We start from the raw sequence: 25,880 nt of genomic DNA, 5'->3' as shown, positions 1-25,880 counted from the left end.
CAGGCCTTGGGCTACTACTCCTACCAGAAAGAGATTTTTCTATTGGAAGGTTTTGGAATTTTCTTCCTTCTCTGAAGGTTAAACATAAAGGTTATGTATCCATTGTTCATGAGGCATATTCATCTGTACATACTGATGCTGTCAGACTTTCTCTAACCCTTCGGAAAATATATTTAACCATCTTTCTTCTGACTCTTGTTTTACATTACTAACTATGCCCCAACCAAATGATCACCTTGAACCAACTGCACATTGTTAAGGCCACAATTTTGACTCATGTCCAATAGACGCCCTGTCTTCCAAAATGATTCACTGGCCTTTGACCTTTTCACATTTAATCACATTAAAACCCAATTTCATAATGTATTTTATTATATTGAGATTCACAGTAGTCAACTGCAAAGTCAGCTAAGTAGAAAATAGAGCTAATCTGTAATGCAAGTCTAAATTAAGGTATTTTATAAAGGCCTACCATCACATACATCAGAGGCCAAGAGGTACAATAATTCTAAAGAACATGCTTTGATCTACAATATAACACAAATGAGATAATCTGCAAAACTAATAAGAAAAAAAAATCTGGGATTATAGAAAAGCAGCAGAAACAAAACCTTAAGAACTCTATTTTTTAGATTGTGAAAAGCAAACGTGAAAGAAGCTGTACTTTGTGGTTGAGATCAAAACTGAACCTTTAGCTCCAATCTATAGCTTTGTCTCATTCCTGTCTGCACTTATCATCTTCTCCCTTTTGTCTTTAGTTGAGTCTATTTTAACCTCCCTCTCAACATTGGGAGGTGACTCTTTGTTCTTCTTGTTTTACAGGAAAACCTAAGACAACATGTGATGTGATACATATATATATATATATATATATATATATATATATATATATATATATATATATATATATATATATATATATATATATATATATATATATATATATATATATATATATATATATATATATATATATATATATATATAGAGAGAGAGAGAGAGAGAGAGAGAGAGAAAGTCATAACAGTACAGAAAACAGTACAGTACAGTATGGTCTAAAGCAGTGTTTCCCAACCTTTGGCCATTTTGTGTTGCCATGAGTAACCCTATCCATGAAAGGTGTTGATGATGGATTTTTGTATTTCAAATAAAATAAAAACAAATACAAAATTAAATCATACTAAAAACCTGTATTTAGAAAACAGAAGCTCCCTTATAATCATATTTAAACTTGATGAATTGGGAATAAAATACAGAACACAAATTATAGTCAGACTGACTTAATTAGTTTTACTTTGTTTTCATCAAAACTGCTGAGCTGCTTTGATGAGCTCCGATAGCTCAGTGAAAACCAGCTGATACTGAAAGATTTCTTCAAGTGGTTTCCCACCTAACACTGCCTATTGTAGGTGTGGTAAATAATGAAATGGTTATTCTCAGTTTTTGAGAGGGTGGACTTATGTCTTTTGTTTTATTTTCTTTGGGGTTGTTGTTTAATGGTAAATGTATGGAATTTACTTGTGTTTATTGTAATTGTAAAGTTATTGTAAAGTTTAGATAAGAGTATAATAATAATAATACCAATACCCAATACCTGGCTGTGCATTATTGGCCGATACCAATACCATACTGATTCCATCTGTTTGAAAATGATGTGTGTGTAGATATGTAGACCTACATACTACTTGGATGTAAAATAATTGACATCATGGCTTTGTCAAGCTGCTGCCTACCTTTGTGAAGCAGGAAAAAGAATAATAGAAAGTGAATCCAGTAGAACTTTTTATTGCCTACCAGGAATTGATAACAATAGTCGACCAAACTTTTGACTCTCAAAATGTTATTGGTGCCCTATTTGTTGGTACTCGCCCCGCCCGATACTGCTATTGGTATCAGTGCAACACTAGTTTAGATCATTATGCCTCTCCCTCACATTTCTTTCTTTTCAGTTCTTCATTAGTGTCTGTTAATGTATTTTTTTTTTGTCAACTACAGACCTTTGTTGTGTTTTATTATCCATACTTTTTTTTTCGTTTTAGTAAAGTAGTATTTTATGCTAACCTGCATAGCTGCAGGGTTGGCGGGCAGTTGGGATGTTGCATTTAGTGCTACCTCCCTCACTAAGTAACAGGAGGCAGTGGATAAAGGTTGTGAGTTAAGAGAAAAAACAACCCACTGATGTTGCAAGCATGTGCAGTGGAGATTATTTGACCTCAAAGTTACGAATGGGTTTCTAACACCTCTTTCTTTCGGGAATGAAAATTCTTTCTGATCCGATTACAATCTTTTTTCTGAAATGATTGCATGAAGCATTTTTGACCTGATAAGGCCTTCAATCCATAAACATAGGCAATGTTAGAGTTTCTGTAGGCTATGGAGTCCTTACCTAATGTTAACTACCTAAACAGTCTTATAGCCTTCTCTAATTGAGATTTATGATATGTTATTTATGATCTCAGACACACATAAATAAATTTATTAGCACTTCCAACACACATAATAAAAAAAATAAAAATCTCCCACCTGATAATAATTGTACTGAATTGAATTCTTACAGATTATCATCAAACATGTCAAGAAACTTTAGTGACAGTGAAAACCAGGCAGAAAAAAATCCGCCCCAAAAACTCTGACAGCCTGAGCCGAACACGCTTCGATAGTTGCACAACATTAAAAGTTTATGTTCAAATTTCCATAAATTATGCTGGAAATACAAATGTAACTATAGTCTCTGGCATCTTGATTTTATTCCAGCTGTCGGGAAGGCCAAGGCGGATGCTGAACACAGCTGAGGGAGAGAGAGAGAAGAGGCAGAGTCGGAGAAGCACTCCCTGCTTCTTATTCTCCATGCTTGGAGGCTTAGTAAGAACTAAGCTGGCAGACTAAGATAAGCCTGTTTTTCTATAACATTCTTTTTCTCTTTTCATTCATTCAGAGTTGAAGAGGCAAAATGAATATATACACATTCAAAGATGGATTAGAAGACAAAAACAAGGCTATCATGGTGGAATGGAAGAGAATACTGCGCACAAATTAAACAGCTAGTTAAAGTTTTTAATTTACTCAGTGTCAGACATTCAGCAAAAAGGGAGATGACAGTAAGAAATAGGAAAAACAACATTTTCTCTTAAAGCTCCTGCTTGATCACATCTTTTGCAAGTGTATTCTTATCAGTGCTGGACTAAATTACATTCTGCTTTCTGTCAATCATGTAGCTCCTGCATGAAGAAACACAGCGTCTCTTTTCCTAATCTCACTCATATAGCTGAGAACATGCAGTCATTCAACATGCAAATTTAAAAAGTGATAAAAAAAAAATAAGTCGGGTTTCGAAAAAGGCATTTGTGTTTAATGTTGTTTTCCTAGTTCTAACATTAGATTTCAACAAAATGCGATTGAACTGCAGCATGTAAACTTGTGCTTAATTAACCGTTGTGTAAATCCTGCCCCTGTCAGAGCAGTTGGTCTGAACTCCAACACCGCCCACGGTCAATGTTCAGTAGATTAGATCCCCTTAAACTCCACTGTCTCTCCCTCCCTATACTATAGGTCAAAGAGAATCTTATTTATCTGGAAAAAGAACGGAGACAAATACAAATGTCTGCCTTGCATTAGATCTTGTAAGTAATTAGCAGCCTGTTATTTTGCTGCAATTCTAAACCAACATTTGTTTAAACATGTAAACATCAATATATTGAAAAGGCCTTTTAGCATTGCCATTTTTTTATTTCTCCAACCTTCTTTTTTATTTCACTTTTTAATAACTAAAGCAGGACTTCCAGAGAGCAAGTGAGGGATTACTGAAGAGTCAACGACAAAATGCAGGCGAAGATCGTCGCCGTAGGCTCATCCAGGTGGAGCGTGTCTTGCAAGTCCTTGACTGGATGCCATGAACTGGTTCTCCAAACATCTGATGGTATCGTCTCTGTAAGGTGCCTTGAATGACATGTGCTTTGGATTGGCACCATTTAATTAAACTGATTTCAACTGAATTGACATTGCAAACGGTAAAGCCCGAAAGACTTAAAATAATTTAAGTTTAAAAAAAAGAAGAAGGAAAAACAATGGAAAATGTAGATTCAATTTAAGGTTTTAAAGTATATCTAAGCTTCAAAAACACAATATCATATTTCTATATAGAAAGGCAGTCAAGTTTTCTTTAGGCTCACTCAGGTCCAGAGGTGCCAAGTAATTAAGTACAAATACTTTGCTAGTCTAATTAAGTACAATTTTTAGGTATGTATACTTTACTCCTTTACTTATTTTTCTGCCTACTTCTGACTTCTACTCATTACATTTTCACACAAGTATCTGTACTTTCTATTCCGTACATTTTTCAAAGAAGCGTTACTCCTTACTCTTGGCTTCAGTTTAATGTTTATAAATATTAATTTCACGTCATGTGCGCCATCCAATGCAGATCTTTGCCGCCATCCACATCTAGTGAAAACTAGTATAATTGGATGAGTCAAAGAACGCAAACACTCATTGGTTAGCTGAAGGAAATCATCAGAAGCAAGCAGGTGTTCTTCAAACGTGAATTGTCTATGCCATGCTACAATGTCGGATTCAGAAAAAGATGTTGAAATGTCTGAAAGGTCGGACACAGATGAGAACGTATCAGGAGATGGAGACAAACAGACCTCCCTCATCCTTGGCCCTATCTCAAAGAATTTTTCGAAACTGTCAAAAAAATTGAGCTTTTAATTCATATAGTGGCATATAACTGTTGTTTATAAAGGTTACTTTATACTTTTATACTTTAAGTAGTTTTTGGAGCACATACTTTTTCACTTTTACTTGAGCAAAGAGGTCAAGTTGATACTTTAACTTTTAACTGAGTGTTTTTAAACTGCAATATCTATACTTCTACTTAAGTAACAAATGTGTCTACTTTTGACACCACTGCTCAGGTCCAACCTAAAAATATGCTGAATCCTTAAATCTTTATGTTTGTGTTCGCTGCCTTGCAAAATATCCTAAAAGACCAAGTTTAAAATCTACTTTAAAGTTAAAAAGATGTTATAAAGTTAAAATAAATTTAAAAAGCTGCGATGGAATGGCAACCTGTCGATGGTGGACCCTACCTTTTAATTATAGACTGCTGGAGTCAGGCACCAGCACCACCATGACCCTGGTGGATGAAGCTGAAGAATATGGGTGAATGGAAGGGTAGAGGGAAATATATCATTTTGGTATTAAAATTCCTTTACTCCTTTTTTTAGGGCACTCTCCCTTCCAACACATTTCTAAAATGTTCTATCTCAGTGCATAAAGTGGAATATAAATGGGATAAATACCAGCTCCAAAACATTAACCTGGTTCCTAAAAAAGAAACAAGCTTTAGGTTGTCTTCTGATTATCATAGAAATCCATCCCAACGGTTAGAGGTAACATTGAGACTACTGTATCCCAACCAGGGTCATTTTCTGGGGTAAAAATTCTACCAAGGCAATCTGTTTTAATTCTGTCATTGTACATGCAATAGAAATAGGGGAGGTAACAGTTGAATCCCAGAAGAGTATCCTAATTAATGAGGTGGAAAAGTGCCCAAAGCAAGCCTCTTCCATTGACGAAGATGGAAGCAGAAACAATATGGAACCATCTTAGAAATGATGAGGAAAAAGCAGGAGCTCATTTCCTCAGAATATAAATATATATATATATATATAAAATGAAAAAAGAAAAATGTGGCTAAACTACACCAGGAAGCTATGAAAATATCTTCAGATAAGTCCCCTGTTCCTTTAACTAGTAGCTTGAGCAGTACTCGATCAGACTTATCATATTATCAGATTCCTTTGTTTCAAAAATATTGCACTGACAGGGGAACTGACAGGCCTGGAGAGAAAACTTGCCAGTAATAAGTCTCCGAGGGGTTTAAACCTGACTCCTCCAAAGAGGAGGACAACTGCTTAACCACTCTGCTCCCAGAAAGGATGTCCTGAAATTGCATTTCATTCTAAGCCTTTCTCTGTGTCCTTGCTTTATTCGGATTTTTGAAAGGGTTAACTCCTAATTTGCTTGTAGCAGAGTGATATGCTCATAGCAGAGGCTTTACATAGTCAGAGATAAGCTAGTGAGACCGGACTGAAATGCAGGCTGAGGTTTATAATCAATGTCAGTGGATTTCCACAGGGAGAGGGGTGGGCTGAGGTTATGCTAACAGTCCGATGTTTGTTAGTAGAGCTCGTGAGTCAGTTCCTTCTCGCTATTAACCCTGGGGTTCATCGATTTTGTGTTGGAGGCACGTGTGCATGCACATTCACAGGCGCGTAATTCACGCTCAGCTGCACACTCACACACACATATGAGAGACGACAAACTTACACACACAAGCTGTCACTTGCATTGACACCTCAGCGTTCCTCTGGGTTACCTGGCCGGTGGAGACATGTCTTACAGTAGAGATGTCAATGCCTGGACAACAGACTTGGGGTAAATGGCTGTGCTGCTGCTGCTGCAATGTAGTCAATAAAATCTCCTGCTATTTAGCAAGGCCCAGCAACAAAGCCAGGTCAAATGCCATTTCATCTCCTCTAAGCTTTTGTTCTAGTGAGGCCAGATCGATGGAACAAAGCTGTTGATATGCAAGCAATGGCATTGGCACAAGCATAAATGGAGGCTGTCAGCAATCATATCCTCAATTAAATCTGGTGAGTGTTGATAAAGTCAAGATTAGGCTTCAATTCTATCCTAATTAGAATAGCGGTCTTATATCTGAAGTATGTTCTGAGCCAATAAACGACTCCAGTAGATCGTTTTAGATGACAAGAAGTCATTTTAATGACATAACTGTGAGACAATCACCTTCCAATAGAAAAGTGGTTGGAAGTCTGATCGACCAACACAAGATGGTGCATAACTGTGAGGATTAAAGACATAAAAAAAGAATTAAAATTAAGTGCTACAGCTACACATCTAAAAACAGATGTTTTGTCTATTTTTTTTCAAACTCATGGGGACTTCGGCATCGTGGTGGCGGGGGGATTTCCTCAGGGCTGTCTCTCCTCTTCCCTTGGTGGGGAATGGATTTTCTGGGTTGGCCCCTGCTGGGCGCCTTTGCCGGGGATCCCTTTGGGCATCTGAGGTTTTGGGTCCCCCGATGCTAGACCCGGTGCTCCGGGGGGGCAGGTCTTCACAACTGCAGGTCTTCACAACTACAGGTGCTTGGTTCCAGGTACTTAGAGATTCAGTTCCATACAGAAAGCCCATATTCCTATCTTCAGCTACCACAGTATACACGTCAGATTAAATAATACTACTTCTACTTCAGCGATAGTATTAACAGGGTTTCTACAGCTTAAGGCAAGTTAAATTCAAGACTTTTTAATGCCAAATTTAAGACCAAATTCACAAGAAACACAAGAAAAACCCACTTGCGACAAGTGGGTTTACTAATGTTTCAAATTTTGAAAAACTAATGTTTCAATTTTTGAAAAGCTTCCCTTACAGGAAGAAAACTGAAAACACACAAATGACAGATATATTTTAACAATTGTTTAACTGAATTCACAAACTTTGTTTTAGAAGGGAAAAAAACAAATCAGTTTTAAAGCCACAACATAACCAGTGCTAAGTCTTTTTTGCAGTTATTTTTCTTTGTATCGTTTTCTTAGTATGTTTGATTTGGTGATAACTGGAGGCGTTGCAGATACAAGGGTGAGACAAAACTGAGAAATACCGGCTGTTTCTCGGTAACTCGATTTTGACGCTTTGTGTTTCTTGCTTCGCATGTGCGACTCCGCTGCCTTAATTCCCATCGTTCTGAGCTTGACTTCTTGCACAAAATACACTGTGCCTCGAGTATGTTCCCTGGTTTTAGCCATGGAGAAAACTCTTTTCATCATTACATTTACACTTGCTCATATTTTCCAGACAAAAAGTTAATGGTGCATCTCCCAAATGTCCCGGCCACAACAACACTTTTATTGGTTCCGCTATCGGGACGGAAACAATAATAGCGAGCCATCATTTTTTTTTAAATAAAAAAAAAAACTTAAAAAAAAAATCCTTTATGTTGTTTTAAAAATTAAGACCTACGAAAGACTGGTTTAAGACATTTTAATACCAATTAAGGCCTTAATTTTATTTTGAAGAATTCAATGCCTTTTAAGACTTTTCAAGGACCTGCGGGAACCCTGATCAAGGTGCTACTATATTGTATCTCTTATGCTATATCCGTTGGTTGTGCTGTTGTTTTTACATCTCTTTGCAGGTGACGAAGAGGACTGAAGACGTTTTATCCCTTTTATCTTCTCTTTCTTTCATCTTTTTTTTTCCCTTTTTCCTTTTTTTTTTCATTTCCTGTTCTGCTTACATTGCAGTGTCGATATAATCTGTAATCCTCCCTGCATAATCATAATAAAGCTACTTACATGCATAAATCAAGAGGAACACTATGACAATAGCCGTACTGTTCTACTTGTGAAAGTAAAATCTGTTGGGCACTTTTTTGGCATTAAGAAAATTATTATTTTTGCCCCATTGCCAGACAGGAAAAAAAAAAAAAGAATGGATACAGCATCTCTTGTCTGTGAACAACAATCAGAAAATTTCTCAGAGTTTAATTTAGGTCTTGACTTTGAGACAGACATCCAAAATAACAACTGAAATAGCAGCAGAAGCTATGAGAAACCAAAGTCCTTTACATTTGTACGCTCTTGTTGTTCCTATTTTAAGATATAAAATAGTGGATTCAGAGACAACAGGTAAGGTAGCAGTAGCTACGCGTCCTTCTAGGCTGTTGTGATTGTAGATTGTTGTGTTTTGATTCTGGTCTTGGCAGCTGTTGCTTTCATTACAGCTAAATGCTCTGCCTTATATGATAATAACGCAGCATGATTGGTACATGTGGTACAAGATGGATTCTCACACAGTGAGAATTCAGCTGTCATGCCAGGTTACTTTCCATCAGCACTGATCACACTGGAAAAAATTTGAAATCTAGATAAGTAATTTTTTCTTAAAATAAGTGCATTTGTTCTTGAATTGAGGAGATGAAGGAGACATTTTGTCAATGGAACAAGACCATTTGGATTTAAATCATGAAAACACAATTACATTGTTTTATTTCAAGTGCATATTATCAAATTATATTATTTCAAGAGTAAAAATATTATCATTTCATTGTCATTCCATTGGCAAACTATGTAATTTACCTACTCAAATCAAGGGTAAATACACTTAATTTAAGACATTTTTACCTATTTCTAGATTTTTTTCCCAGCGCAGCTTCCTTTTTCCTGGAGAAGAAAAGCCAAAGTAGGATGCCAACATTATTCCTGCACAGCAGGAAAACTGTTAAGTGTCAGTTTTACCTCATAATTGCATTTGGAAAGTAAAATAAAATATTCCACTATCTCCTTCTCTTTCATTTCTATTTTGTCTGCTTCCTATGCCTTAAGACATGCTGCCATTTTTCCCCTAATGTTCTCTAACAAACCTATGAGGCTTAAAGACAGAATCTGATAATAAATAGATCCCAAATTACTCCCCTTTCTTGATGTTTATAGAAAGCAGTTATTTTTAATCATGGGTATAGAAGATATAGATATAGAAAGGGTTAAATTCATAGGCACACCACATTTTTCAGATTATTCTTTAAACTAGGTATACATCTGCTTTGTGTCAGTTTATCACAAGCATAGAAAAGCTAAATATTTAGTGAAATGAATCCTTTTCCAAGACTTGTACCTTCTTGTCTTAACAGACTGCCTCTTCAGCAGGATCTCTAAACAAGTCCCTTTGAGTGTTATCCAGCACAGCAAGAAGGAAAGCAACAATAAAGCAATGCAAACATCATTAGGTTATGCAGCAAAGGAGCCAAATGAGAAGTTGGGATTCTCAGTGGGGTGGCTCAGACTCATTACATGATATTATTGGATATTGTCAGGGCAGTGTCCAAAACAGCGAGTCAGTTAGTTTCAAATCACAGTTTAATTAAAAAAACAGATCCATTTATTAAAAACTGGACCATGAAACAATGCTACAGATGGATAATCACAATACAAGGGTTACTCTAAATAGAGTCTCACGTCATGAGTCCAAAAGCTGTTGAACAGGGGGGTGGGCAGAGTGGTAGTGGTTTAGTCGGGGTCGTCTGGAAACGGGAGCAGCTCCTGTAGGCTGGAGTGTCAGCCGATCCCATCCACAGAGTACCTCCTTTCACTGCCTAGATTTCCACTTCTTTCATATTGAAATGGTTGTGGTGGCCTAAAGCTGGGGGGAAGGGAGGTTCACTGACCTTTCAGCTGTGTGGGATACGCATTATCCTCAATACAATAACGCACAATCTCTGTCTTGTTTGCTAACAGTGCTCTATATTTCTCCTTCCCTCTTCATGGCTCTCCAGCACTCAGGGAATGTGGGTTTTCTTCAATGCTCCACTCTCCCCTCCAGCGCCATCCCGCCTGTTTGCTTCAATCCCTCTCTTTAAAGATGCATTATTCCTCCCTCCCGCATGCTCAATTAAACTATTCCAAATCTCTTTTTTAATGCAAATGCCTAATATTGTAAAAAGCGTATGTAAATAGCTCTCGGCGTAATTTACTGTGCCAAGTCTGCGCCTTCTGTCTTCGTGTGCTCCCTCTGACTGTGCAAACACCTGTTTGTGTGTTTGAGTAAAAAAAGGCTTTGGGAGCTGGTGAAGCTGGTGATGCTTTTGCAGCGTGCGTGCACCTTCCGTGTGAAGACGCAAGCCCATCTGGGCCGTAGCCTTTGGGCTGCTCTGTTTTTGCATCTTTACTGACAGTGTAAGCCTCTCAACCTGCTCCACACCCACAAGGACGGCTCCATTATCAGACTCAGAGAGCTGTGACTCCTGCGCCCCGGCTTCCTACGGGCTGGGTCAAAGATTTCAGGGTGAAAGGTGACGGCAGTAGGGGAATGGGGTGTAAATTGTAGCTTTATGTTAAAGCTACTGGTGTTATAGCTACACTGTAGTTTTTTTCATGGGCCTGCAGACTCCTGAGGGGGCTGACATCAAAGGCTTAAACAGCAGCAAGCCTATTTAAGCAATGAAGACGGGAGGACTGGGTGGGCTGGTTATTCCTGCATTGGGGGGCTGGGCAGAGATGCACACCCACGCACAAACAGGCACAAATACTCATTGATGTGTTCATTTCACAGTTACTTTAATGCATCCTGTATGCTTTCTATCCAGAAAAAAAGAACCAACATTAACACTCACATGTTCAATACAGAGAGCAAAGCCTGGAGGCCTGGTGAAGTGGCCCAGGTGAGCACTCGCTCTCCTTGTCCACTCCATTATGACCATCTCCACACAGAAATCCTGGCCAGAGCTAATTAACAGCCTATTACTATGCAGATATATGCAGGGCCTAGAGCAGAGCTCGAGCAATAAATGGGAGTGATGAGCCAGAGTGGCAAGAAAAAAAGAGAGGTGGGGGAGAAGGCAAAGAGAGGTTTAGATCAGAGGATGGCTGAAGTGTTGTGTGGTCGGAAGGAAAAGGGGGAAAGAATCTAAGGTGGCAAAAGGCATACAAAGTGCACACTAAATAATTCATTTATAAATTGATTACAAATTAGGAATTAAACTACACTGATCAAAATGGCGGTACTGGTACATTGCAGTATCACGAAATAACTGGACTTGCTTATTAAAGAATCTCCATCCATCCATACATCCATCCATACATCTGTACGTCATCAATGCATCCATCCATCCGTACATCTGTATGTCATCAATGCATCCATCCATCCGTACATCTGTACGTCATCAATGCATCCATCCATCCGTACATCTGTATGTCATCCATCCATCCATCCATCCATCCATCCATCCATCCATCCATCCATCAATCCATCCATCCATCCATCCATCCATCCATCCATCAATCCATCCATCCATCCATACATCTGTACGTCATCCATCCATCCATCCATCCATCCATCCATCCATCCATCCATCCATCCATCCATCCATACATCTGTATGTTATCCATCCATCCATCCATCCATACATCTGTATGTTATCCATCCATCCATCAATCCATCAATCCATCCATCCATCCATCCATCCATGCATCCATACATCTGTACGTCATCCATCCATCCATCCATCCATCAATCCATCCATCCATCCATCCATCCATCTATCCATCCATCCATCCATCCATCCATCCATCCATTCATGCATCCATACATCTGTACGTCATCCATCCATCCATCCATCCATCCATCCATCCATCCATCCATCCATCCATCCATCAATCCATCCATCCATCCATCCATCCATCCATCCATTCATGCATCCATACATCTGTACATCATCCATCCATCCATCCATCCATCCATCCATCCATCCATCCATTCATGCATCCATCCATCCATCCATCCATCCATCCATCCATCAATCCATCCATCCATCCATCCATCCATCCATCCATCCATCCATTCATGCATCCATACATCTGTACGTCATCCATCCATCCATCCATCCATCAATCCATCCATCCATCCATCCATCCATCCATCCATCCATCCATCCATCCATCCATCCATCCATCCATCCATTCATGCATCCATACATCTGTACATCATCCATCCATCAATCCATCCATCCATCCATTCATGCATCCATACATTGGTACGTCATCCATCCATCCATCCATCCATCCATCCATCCATCCATCCATCCATCCATCCATCCATCCATTCATGCATCCATACATCTGTACGTCATCCATCCATCCATCCATCCATCCATCCATCCATCCATCCATCCATCCATCCATCCATCCATCCATCCATCCATCCATCCATCCATCCATCCATTCATGCATCCATACATCTGTACGTCATCCATCCATCCATCCATCCATCAATCCATCCATCCATCCATCCATCAATCCATCCATCCATCCATCCATCCATCCATCCATCCATCCATCCATCCATCCATCCATCCATCTGTATGTTATCCATCCATCCATCAATCCATCCATCCATCCATCAATCCATCCATCCATCCATCCATCCATCCATCCATCCATCCATCCATCCATTCATGCATCCATACATCTGTATGTCATCCATCCATCCATCCATCCATCCATCCATCCATCCATCTGTATGTCATCCATCCATCCATCCATCCATCCATCTGTATGTCATCCATCCATCCATCCATCCATCCATCCATCCATCCATCCATCCATCCATCCATCCATCCATCCATCCATCCATCCATCCATCCATCCATCGTTGCACAGGAGATGAGGAAAACTACTGCAACATTTTTGAGCTCATTTAATCCCAAGAAAATGTGCATTTCAGTTTAAGGTCTATGCCAGACAATTCCCAATTCAGAAGTATCTAATATTATATGGCATCCTTTAATCTGATTCCCAAACTAACTAAACTGCCTTTTTTTTATGCAGTTAGTCTTAGTTCCTTGCTAAGCCTCTAGTCACTGTAGAGTGCTGCATTGAAAACCATTTTTGTTTTCGCTATTGGATGTACGATTGTGCTGAGAAAGCAGGTAAACATGTGCTTATTTAACCAAATATAGTCTAAATATGTCTATTTATAGTCTAAATATAGTCTAAATATGTATTTTATTTTTTTATCTGATATGCTGACATTCTCTGTGTCCAAAAACAAAGCAGAATAATACATTCAAGGGACTGCAAATAGATTTATTGTATTTACATGTGCATGGAAACTATAAGAGGAACTGAACATTTAAAATCTTAACTTTAATATACAAGTTGTACATCTGGGCTTTAGTTACTCTGTCTGCCTATTTCATGTATTTTATTGTAACATTCTGAACACATTTCTCACATAATACACCTAAATTTGGATAACAGCATCCAAAACATTAAGATTAACTTGAACCTAACTTTATTTCCACACATTAAAGCTGGATTGTAAATACAGTGTATTCTATTTTATCTAAAAATTACACGTTGTTACACTCTATAAAAGAAATAATACATATTTATACCTGAACTGCCGCAAAGGGTCGTCAAAAAACGAAAACAGTAATAGAAAAGAAATATTTGTAAAAGGGAAACCCTCACATTTTCTTTTTCAGTCGACTCTGGCTAAGAATCAGATTTTCTTCTTACAGTCTTTGCCTGTCCATTTTTCCAGCAGTCTTCAGAGCTCCTGCCTGACACATATGATTTAGTTGTATAAAAGAAGAAACGGTTTTTGTTGATAAAATGTATTATACTTCAGAATTAATCATTATCATTCTGAGATGCTAATATTGGTTACTTACATTTTTCAAGTTCCACAAATCAAAGCACTCTCTTCTGCTTCTTTACAGAACTGCAATTAGCAGCTTTCAGCTCTTTTAGCGCAGATATTTTGTTTTTTATTTGGGACTAGATTCGTAGCCTACCATTAATTACAGTTAATGCGGTATCCTAGTGTGAATGAAGCCGAAATGTTGTGCTCTAGGGATGCACGCAGGCACAGAAATCACTAGAAAACAGCCAATCAGGAAAAGAGAAGGTGGAAAAAAAGGCAGAACAACCAATGAGAGTGGAGTTAAACAGCGCAGCACAGTTACATGCACTGCTTAATGAAAGGGACAGGAAACACTGCACAGGCACTCAGATGGAGTGGAAGCAGCAGGTATCAAGCAGGCGAGTGCTGCAAAAACGCTGTATTGTAAATTAAAAACATGTTATTCATATAAAATTCTTGGTAGGGACAAGTGGGTCACTGCAAAATTTTAGTACAGAGATGTCCCTATGGTCCCTACGCCCTATGCAAACCTACGCCATGCTGTTTTAGGTCTTTTAGGTTTTGAATCAATCTGTCAAAAACCGAAGAACTGCTTCTTTTTGTACTTCAAAAAAGAAACGGGATTTTAAGCTTAAATCCCGGGTATGAAATCACATTCACAAAGTCATAGTTTTTTATTGACATTTCATTCATTTTTCGTTTAACCTTTGTTTAACAAGACAGAACAAAGAACATCCTGATCGGTTAGTTGCTTTATCTCACTGCTGAACTTTTGCTGCTTTGCTTAGACCTCGTTTTTGTGCACTTACTTAAAATTTACTGAAAAAAGTGGCAAAAAACCAGTAGATTTGCAATTATAATGGGCTAACTTATTGAAATTAGCACTAAATTTCCATCTATAGCTGCCAAAAAAGGGACAGAAAATAGGTGGGTGAAACAGGACATAATGGAAAATAAAAAAATTTGTCAAATCTCAAAGAAAGAAAGAAAGGCAAGCAATGGACAAATTAACATAAGAACAGTTACTGGTAAGATCTTGTCAGGGTTATTTCAACCATTCTTTGGGGAAAGTGCTAATGCTACAAAGAAGCTGTCAGTACTGAAAGGCCTGCTTGTTGTCATAATGTTTTAGTTCACATGATCTGAAAAGGACTCTTACAAATGCTCTTTAGTTGTCTGGACTAATGTTTGGGATTTAAAAGAAAGGAAACTAATAACCCTGAAAATACCTCAGCAGTTCTATCTAATAACTCAGCCATTAAAACCTAAAGGTATCAGATCAGCCAGAGGCAGAAACTGACACCACGGTGACAACAGGTGATTTCATCAGATTGGCCTTTTGTTTACCTGTTAAAGACACAGCAGAAAGGATGCAGTAGCTCCATGACCTTTACATCATTCACTGCTTCCCCTCCCCTACCTGTTGTTTAGTACGGTAAGCTGCCAAAATAAGATACATTATTCTTTGCTTAAGAGAGAGAAAAATTCTAAAATGTTACATAGGGAAAGGAGAGGAAGACTGTTGGTGTGAAAACTAAAGAAGTGCCAAGCTTTGTTAGCATAGCAGCTTACTGCAGGCTCTATCTAAGGATGTGGCTCAAATAATCAATCAATTTGTTACACTCCCAGTGTTAGGCCTGAAAGAGCACAAGGGAAAAATCTATTCTGAAATCTATTCAATCGAATTTCTGGCCAGGAAAAAACAGGTAATATGTATCCAACATTTCCAAGAAGAATGTTTTCAAGATGACTTGGATAATAGCGCTTTGTGACAAACACCAGATAAAGCACTGGGACTTGATCAACAGCCGATACCGCACCGTAACGTCATAAACCAGTAGATGGCAGTAGTGTCATTTGACAAACATGGATGCCTCCAATAAAGCACATTCAATTAGAAAATTACTCTCAATTAAAAACACTTATATTTGTTGAACAGTATGTAATAATTTCATATTTAAAGTACTTTCAGAAGTTTGAATTCTGAATATGGCCGGACATTTCGTTTAAGATCTACTGTACCTGTAGACTGAAGCTAAATCCTATAAATAAGAGCAGGTTGAGACTAAGGTTGCTGGATATAATACTGCTAAATATAGCAATAATTATAAGTTGACAATCACTAAATTTTTATGCCTATTTTAGTTATTCCATCATTTTCTCTAAGCTTTAGCATCACAGTGATTCAAAAGGCCCCTGTGGGAGGAATCAGGACCATCCGACTGGCTGTGTATATTACTGGCCACCTATGTTTAAATGCATGAGAAATAAAGTATGGTATCAAACTAATTATTGTCTCAAAGCCATTTCTTTCAACTGGAATATTTAAAAAACCTCTTATTTTACTCGTCTTTGTGAATCAATATATTGCGCTGCTCTAGCTGGAACCTTTTTACCTTTTTAAAACAAACAGGAAAACTGAATGAATAAAAAGCCTCCCTTTAACATCTTTCTTGTCACATGTAGCTGGAGCTAAATTTGATGATCCAACCCAAGACAGACTGAGCATTCAGCATTAGTTATGCATACTCAGTTCGAACCGTCCTGGGAGACACTTTAAAACCACCCACTCACCTTACATGATTCCACACAGGATCCATTCAATAAACAGGCCTCTTTAAATCCATCACTGCAGACAGCTAATTCGACCTTATTAAGTCGTCTGTGAGAATATAGCGAAGGTAGAATATTTTTTTGCAGCATTTCTTAATAACATTTCAAATAGACTAAAATTATACAGCACTTTCCAGCAAAACTGAGCACTAAATTAGCTTTACACTAGAGCCACATTCATGCAATTACACACAAATATGTGCAAACATACATATGCTGGTTTGCACATTTAAAGTTAGCTGTATTTCCCCTGACTACAGTTTAAAATCTTTATGAATGGAAACATATTAGTGTAATCTATCTAAATCACCTGAGGTGCATCAAAACGCTGGGTCTGATCATGTGATTTCTCTCTATACAACATTACCTAAATACATACCCTATGATTCACTGACTGATAATTAGTTCTGCAGTTCATATGTGGCACACAGACGAGTTTAATTAGAAAAGCTCGACATCTTTATTTCCATGTAACAGTGTTAAACAAAAAAAGCCTGTACAAACTGCAGTGCTGAATAGAGAAGCAGTTTTCCTTTACTTAAATTAGAAATAAATCACTTCCAAACACCATAAATGATGTGTTCTGGGTTCCCGAGCTTGGCTGCTCTTCTTGGCCTTGCATGGATTGGATTCGATTTATTATTTTACTCACCAGTACTCCCTCATTTGCCAGAGATCTAATTAACTAATTGATTTGTTAAAAGCTTGAATACATTGAATACCGAATAGGAACAGGTTGTAAGCTGTCCTCACCCCCCCCCTCCAATAAAAGAACATTTACTTGTCAGCCAGCATTTTAACACCACTGCTTTTAGTCAGAATGCATTTTCTATGCATGCATGCTTAATATTACTGTGACACAGGTTAAGCTCTCCGTTCACATTATGATTTTTTTTAGCCAAACAGGAGCGACTGACTTACGATTGGTGGACGCTGCAGTTGTAGAAGATGAATAAAACGCTGGCAAACTTCTTCCCCGTCTCTTTGGACTTCAGATACAGCCTTATTACACGTTGGTCACCTAGAAGAAAACACAAAACATTTGAACTGCGTGAGTTTTATTTTACCAGCAGCCTTTTATTTTCCCTTATGTTGCTTCTGAATTTTATTATCTAATCATAAAGACTAAAATATTTAATATATTCAGGATTTAGAGGTTTTCTTCCATGTGGCTTTAAAAACAAACATATTTTTTAAGACATAACATCCTGGCAGGTGGCTACAACAACAGCAGGATATCATTTCAGAAATAAAATGCTCTTCAGTTAAATTACTAACACAGCATAGGAACCGTTCGTGGAGGCCTTACATTTGGTTATTTCACTGTTCTCAGTCATTTAGCCTAGAGAAACACTCACCGGCCACTTTATTAGGTACCCCATGCTAGTAACGGGTTGGACCCCCTTTTGCCTTCAGAACTGCCTCAATTCTTGGTGGCATAGATTCAACAAGGTGCTGGAAGCATTCCTCAGGGAGTTTGGTCCATATTGACATGATGGCATCACACAGTTGCCACAGATTTGTCGGCTGCACATCCATGATGCGAATCTCCCGTTCCACCACATCCCAAAGATGCTCTATTGGATTGAGATCTGGTGACTGTGGAGGCCATTTGAGTACAGTGAACTCATTGTGATGTTCAAGAAACCAGTCTGAGATGATTCCAGCTTTATGACATGGCGCATTATCCTGCTGAAAGTAGCCATCAGAAGTTGGGTACATTGTGGTCATAAAGGGATGGACATGGTCAGCAACAATACTCAGGTAGGCTGTGGCGTTGCAACAATGCTCAATTGGTACCAAGGGGCCTAAAGGGTGCCAAGAAAATATTCCCCACACCATGACACCACCACCACCAGCCTAAACCGTTGATACAAGGCAGGATGGATCCATGCTTTCATGTTGTAGACGCCAAATTCTGACCCTACCATCCGAATGTCGCAGCAGAAATCGAGACTCATCAGACCAGGCAACGTTTTTCCAATCTTCTATTGTCCAATTTCGATGAGCTTGTGCAAATTGTAGCCTCAGTTTCCTGTTCTTAGCTGAAAGGAGTGGCACCCGGTGTGGTCTTCTGCTGCTGTAGCCCATCTGCCTCAAAGTTCGATGTACTGTGCATTCAGAGATGCTCTTCTGCCCACCTTGGTTGTAACGGGTGGTTATTTGAGTCACTGTTGCCCTTCTATCAGCTCCAACCAGTCCGGCCATTCTCCTCTGACCTCTGGCATCAACAAGGCATTTCCGCCCACAGAACTGCCGCTCACTGGATGTTTTTTCTTTTTCGGACCATTCTCTGTAAACCCTAGAGATGGTTGTGCGTGAAAATCCCAGTAGATCAGCAGTTTCTGAAATACTCAGACCAGCCCTTCTGGCACAAACAATCATGCCACGTTCAAAGTCACTCAAATCACCTTTCTTCCCCTTGACCATGTCTACATGCCTAAATGCACTGAGTTGCCGCCATGTGATTAGCTGCTTGGAAATGAAGTGTTAACGAGCAGTTGGACAGGTGTACCTAATAAAGTGGCCGGTGAGTGTATGTGGTTTGTTTTGTTAGTTGGACTTCTATAACTAATAAATTCCCAATGTAAACAAAGCCTGTATCAACTAACAACTCCAGCTATTGAAAATGTTGACTTAATGCTGCCGTTTTTTCACCTTTACCTTTTTACCTATATTTCCTATTTTAATTACTTGGAGAGCAAAGTCATCGTTTTTATGTCTTTAAAACAAAAAATCTTATTTAGAAACAAACTCTTTTAACACTAGAACTCCCAAGGCCTTTATTTAGACAGTTCTCCGATTTTAAAGGGAAATAACTTTATTTACATTAATCATATATTGCTCATGTTAACTGACATTTCCTGTTTTTATATTTTCTTAATTTTCATGTATTTTTTCCAATAAAATAAAAACGTAAAAAAACAAATATGGTTAATTTTACTTCGATCTCCCACAGCCGTCATTTTAGCGGCTATATTAGTTGCTTTGTAAATTCTTCCTGGGGTTGATTGATGGTCGGTACCGTCGCCTTGTAACCAACATTTTACCTAGAACTACTTTGAAAAACCGGAAAATGGCTTTCAGGAGAAATCTAACCACGAAAAAGGCTTTAGAAATGTTTCATTGATTCGGGCGGAGAGGGAAAGACCGATGAGGAAGACTGGGTAGGAAGCGGCTCAGATTCTGACAGCGAGTCCGAGGATGATCAACCATCCATGGGAAAAAGCAGACATATCAGTGACCCATCAGACAATAGTGAAACTTTTGTTCAAGCTTTGGGTAGCACTTCCCACACCTCAGCTGGTACACTCAGGGGCCCAAAAGCCAAACCAGAGCGCGTGGTCTACCATAATCACACACAGGTTGGTGTGCAAACCACATGTAGGTTACCAGACCATCCACCGCAGCGTTGGCGAGGCAAAGAAAACAGCACCAGGTGCTTCAGGGCTGCACAAAAAGCTGCTCATACGATGTTTGTCACAAATGTAAAAAAAGGTCATCAGGAGGGAAATGTGTGGGGGTTATCAATTTCTGTAAATAAAATTGTAATTTTAAACTTCAAACCTGTGTGGTTAAAGAGCCTTATTTATTTTACTGCTTTATTTTTAACACAAAGTTAGACCATAAATTATAATAGCATACAATACAGCCTTTAAAAAATATATATTAGACCTGATATAAGGTCTACTTATCCAAAATGAGTTTATATCGCACAGTAGAACCATTTCAGTTGATGACATCATCATTACGCATGCATTGGGAATTGGGAATCCATTGGGAATAATGTCACCCGTTACCCTGACGGCCAGTGGGAATTCTAGTAGGATAGGAATTCTGGGAGTCCTAGTGTTAACTGGAGGATTTTCCCTTATAGTTTAATCAATCACAAAAAGAAACAATTAATTAGGCTTAAAGATATCCCAATACTTCAATAAATCTTATATAATATGTTAGGTACAGTTTAGTTAAACAAATCTGGCTCCATTAACCATTTTTTGTACATATCTTTTAATAACTAATAAAAAAAGTTACCCTGGTCTCGTGTAATAGGAGCAATTTCTTTGGTAGAGGGAGACAGGCAGAAGATCCGTCCACTATAGATGCGCCCCTCTGTCTCTACGAAGTCCTCAAAGGAGCAGTTTACTCCTGCAGACAGACTGGGCACGTTCTGCGCCTGAAGCACCAACTAGAAAGAAGGGCAGAAATCAGAAAAGATGAGCTACAGCAGAAATTTCAATCAATACACTTCATTACTGATGCCCCCGCAGCAGAAAAACGCTACTCCAATATCAGCTTTCAGCAGCAGCCTAAGATGATCGCTTATGATAAAACATCATCAAGCTTTTTCTCATATCATTTTATATCCTTTTCTACATCCCTCTCCTTATCCAGCCCTCCTAACACAACAATCACATCCACACAGTCCTACAAGGCATAACAGAGTTCGATAGGACTTGATACCTGCACTTCTGACATGGTGACAGAGACAGTCTCAGGATGGACGGAAAGATGAACACACTGCTCGACTCTGGTGGTGAAACGCTGGGGCTCCTCTGCACGCTCACAGCGATCTCTCCTCGAACATCTATCACAGGAGATTATCCTTCTGTCACATCTCTTTATTAAAGATTCACAGCAGAACTTCCTGATATTTGTTTAAACTCACATTAACAGTATTATTAGCTGTCCTTATTGATCTAAAGCTTTATACATAAAGCCCTTTCTCAGTCGGAAAGCATAAATTGTGGCTGTTTATATCTCAGTTAATAAAAAGTAAAGATTTCACAGAACTATTGATTCGGTGTATTTGCTAAAATACCAAAAAAAAAACAAGCTCTCAGATGAAATCTCAGGCAAAGAGCCTGTTTATTAGCGTGTGCAAAGATGCATGGAAATTAGAAATAAATTAGGGAAGCGCATATAAATAACTTGCATTTAAAAAGCTGAACCCAGCAATTACTGGAATATGTCATGTTAAATGGTGTCATGTGAACCGAATCAGCACTTTTTCAGTAGCTCTGCAGATCTGCAGCAGCCGAACCAAAACTAAAATATGCATGAATGATTGCAGTGGTAGTAGGTTTTAGGTTTAAGATGAAAAAAATGTCAGGCATACAGTAAAATCTCTGGGTAACAGGAAGCATCCTGCACTGTACTGTACAGGGTGTTAATGTGAGGCATACTGTACATGACTGACAGCAGCTGCTCAGTCGTCCTTTATTGTTACAAAGCAGCTCTAAAGGCCTGGTATAAAGCACCTACAGTGGAGGAAGTGCCAGTGTTCTGTAAGATGAGCACATCTCTGAGACCAGCATACCTATAGTCCATACACATGTGCAAGACGTCAGATTTGTGTTTATCCCTTTAGTTTTGTACGAAAAATAAACTTTAAACTACTTCGACAGGCATGTATCGCTTTAGTCATGAACAAAAAAACTATTTAGGGTCAGATCTACACTGAAAAAAAAATAATGCAACTGCTTTTGGCCTTTTCCTAATCATATTTAGTTACTTTAACACAACTTTTTAATGTCCTGCCCTGCTAACATGAAACTATTGTGGTAAAGTAACTAAATATGATTAAGTGAATGCCAAAAATGGCTGCATTACATTTTGTTTGCACATATGCTTCATAAAAACACCAAAAAGTAAGTAGTTAAATTGTTTTTTGTACAGGACTAAAGGGTTACATGCCCACTGAGGTAGTTTAAAGTCTATTTTTCTTACAAAACTAAATAGATAAACTAAAGGTTTAAATTGGGATAAACTAAGGGGATAAACGGGTATTGACTTTGGAAGTCTGGTGGGGTATGCTTATCTGACAGAACACCGGATACCTCACAGAAAATGAAACTTAATCCAAATTTTTATAGAAGATTTGAGCTTTTCAATCAATTCAGTATTAAATTTTTTTGAAAGGTTTATAAACAGCCTATTTCACTTTAATGGTTGTTTGCAATAAATCGCTGACTCAACTTTTTTTAGTCTCACTTTTTTTAGCTTTGCATTTTAAAGCTCTACTAAGAACCACATTGCGATCAAACAGTTCAAAATGTGAATTCTTACCATTTTGTAACTGATCTTAAATGTTTTATCAGGAGAATATAAAGGCTCTTTCAAGTGGGAATGCAGTAATTGTTTTAAATCACGTTTAAACATGAACTGATTATCAATCAGACGAGTCAGTAAGATATAAGACATTAAAAAACATCCTTAAAAAGATATTTTCAACCAACCGGTTATAATTGACACAAACTGGGAAAATAAAACTTGAGCAGATATACTTGAAACATAAAAAGCAGCCTTGCTCTGTCAGAGTACTCACATGTTATGTAGCACACACCATCCGCAGTGAGGGTCTCCTGATCCCAGACAGTCTCTGCAAGAAGTGTACTGCTCGCAGCTCTCCACTGGCACGCGGGTGACCTGGATGGAAATAATGAAAAGAAGAGAAGAGAGAGAAACGAGGACACCCCTGGTTACTATAAGAGGCAGACATGTCTCCATTCCAACAGACTGATAAAGGTCCATAGTAATTGGACATACTGGAGTAACAAGCTATTTCCCAGCAGCACTGCCAATATGATTTGACAACAGAATTAGTGGGTTAGTTTGGCTTTCTTCCAAAGATGTGTTGACTTTTTCATCAAGCTCCTGATATGTCATCTCTCTTAAACACATGAGGAAACGACCACACAGAACCCTGCTTCCCAATAATCAAACCAACCTTATATTTTAATTTTATTTCCTCAAGCTTACTTTAGATGCAAGGTCAAATTCCCAATTTATAAAATCCCAGAAGTTGGATTTTCTCAGTTCCAATCATGATCTTTCCCTTTTAGTGCTACCATTTTAGAGGATGTAGTTTTGTTTTTTTTTAGGTAGCAGAAGACACCAGGAACGCTCCAGTCATTAAACATGACCGCATGACTTGTTTATTATCACTGAAGAATTTAAGGCCCTGATTGGAAAAAAGGAGTAAAAAAAAAAAATAATAAAATAAAATATATATATATATATATATATATATATATATATATATATATATATATATATATATATATATATATATATATATATATATATATATATATATATTGAATAATATATATATATATTGAATAATATATATATATATATATATATATATATATATATTGAATAATATATATATATATATATTGAATAATATATATATATATATTGAATAATAGTTGGTTTTCTGCATGTACATTTGTAATCCTAAATGTTCTTAAGTTTAATTATTTCAGGACCTTTTTTTATTGAAAAAAAACTTCTACTGAAAATCCTTTTTTTTCCTCCATAATACAGTTTTTTTTATGAAAGGACGAAGCAAATGTATCTATATATTTAGGACAACTAAAAGTCAGGACACTCAAAATCTGCTTTTCCAAGCTTTAGGATTGACATACTTTTTTTTTTTACATTACATTTACTATTTCTACTTTGTTTTATTATTCTGATCTTTTTTTGCTAACGGATTAGAGTTACATAAATCCCTATATGTAATGTAATTTACATATTATATTCATTACAATTACATTTCTTACTATTTATATGTGTATTATATGATGTATCTGCAAGTTGCACCACTTATTCTAAAGTATGTTGATAAAAAAATAAAGCCATCTATTGTTTCTGCTCTTAACTGGTGATCAAAATATTTATACACCACTAGAGTGTTAATTGCTTAATTGTTTATGTCTTTACACACCATAGAAATCACATGCAGTTTTACATTGGTGTGAATTGGATAGAAAAATCCGCTTTTGATCCGAAAAATAATCTTTACACTCTAATAAAAACAGGCACAGATAACAGATACAACAAACAAGCAAAACACCACAATGCATAATTCAGTTTATATATGTGTCAGACTTCATCTAATAAATGATGTGTTTGTTTCTGTGGCGTCAGCTTTGATGAAGATTTTTTTTCAGATTCTTCAACTAGCAGTGTGTTTGCCACAAAAGAAGTTAGTAACATAAACAGACGTAAAGGGCTGCTTCTCAAATACGCCTCTTTGATATCGTATTCTATTTGAACAAAAGCTTGATTCACCTTATTAATTGGCTTATCATTCTTAGTCTTTTAGATTTCTGTGAGCATTTCAATGCGAGTGTAAGTATCCGTAAAGTCAAAGCACTTGAAAACAATGTGCTTTTGTACTTGATGCTGTTAAGATTAACATCAGCAACTATCCCTTTTTAAACTCGGAATCCCTTAACTGCTATTTGATGATGTGAAATGAGAACTTATCTTAATCTCAATGGCTGTCTACAACGGACAACGGCATACATGTCTAAGTAATAGGACAGAAATTATCATTAGGAGCCTTAAGGAAATGTTATCATTCACAGGATTTCTGCTTTGCTGCTATCTGCACCACCATCGATTCAGATTTACTTTGAAATTCTGAAAGGTTTTCCAAAACACTAAAGATAGATTATTATCTTTAGAGAAAATTTCCCAAATGTTTCAATCATTGCTTTGAGAAAAAGGTGTTATCTACCCTGTTGAAATTTCAAAACCTCAAGTGCCTCAGTATCCGTATGGTAAATCTCAATTTGCTGGATGTTGTTTGCTAGTGACAGGTGGATTGGCAGACAGGGAGCAGCCTCAGGCAAACTCAGACACCAGAATTGACGCCAGTGGGAAGGCTACTCCTTGGACCAAAAACAGACTTTGAGACAAGTTTTCAGGGGCATCTGTTAAATTCTTAAATACATCAGTGAGCACCAGATACACACTCATCCACACTGTGTCATGCACGTGTCTACACATGCACGTCTAGGTGCTTCATTTAGTATGAGGTATGAAATCAATAACACAGTAAAGGTAGGAGGCACATGAGATGAGCTGCGGTGAGTCTGAATTCTAATATCAGCTGCAGGCGGATGCTTCTAGAAAGCCTCTAAGAAACTTTCAAATTTCAAACTATCTTCTTCCAACTGAAAAAAATAAATCATACAGATTCTATTAGAGCCTCTTAGACAGTTGAAATATATTTGATAGAATAC

At 37.7% G+C, this 25,880-nt stretch overlaps 1 protein-coding gene across 2 annotated transcripts in view; it reads right to left on the bottom strand.

The window, feature by feature from the left end:
* LOC119789754 (plexin-A1-like) overlaps positions 1–25,880 on the bottom strand; it is a 384,280-nt gene that overhangs the window by 158,408 nt on the left and 199,992 nt on the right. For both annotated transcript variants that reach the window (XM_038294813.1, XM_038294814.1), the window contains exons 5-8: positions 23,165–23,265; positions 21,301–21,424; positions 20,872–21,025; positions 17,758–17,857 (exon numbers count right to left, since the gene is read on the bottom strand). In XM_038294813.1, the coding sequence (XP_038150741.1) occupies positions 17,758–17,857; positions 20,872–21,025; positions 21,301–21,424; positions 23,165–23,265 (479 nt within the window). The remainder of the gene's footprint in view (positions 1–17,757; positions 17,858–20,871; positions 21,026–21,300; positions 21,425–23,164; positions 23,266–25,880) is intronic.

The sequence above is a fragment of the Cyprinodon tularosa genome, unplaced genomic scaffold (genome assembly GCF_016077235.1).
Source record: "Cyprinodon tularosa strain WSP-4 unplaced genomic scaffold, ASM1607723v1 ctg346, whole genome shotgun sequence".
Taxonomy (NCBI): Eukaryota; Metazoa; Chordata; class Actinopteri; order Cyprinodontiformes; family Cyprinodontidae; genus Cyprinodon; species Cyprinodon tularosa.
The sequence above is the reverse complement of the archived record's forward strand: the minus strand, read 5'-3'. Positions and strand labels throughout refer to the sequence as shown.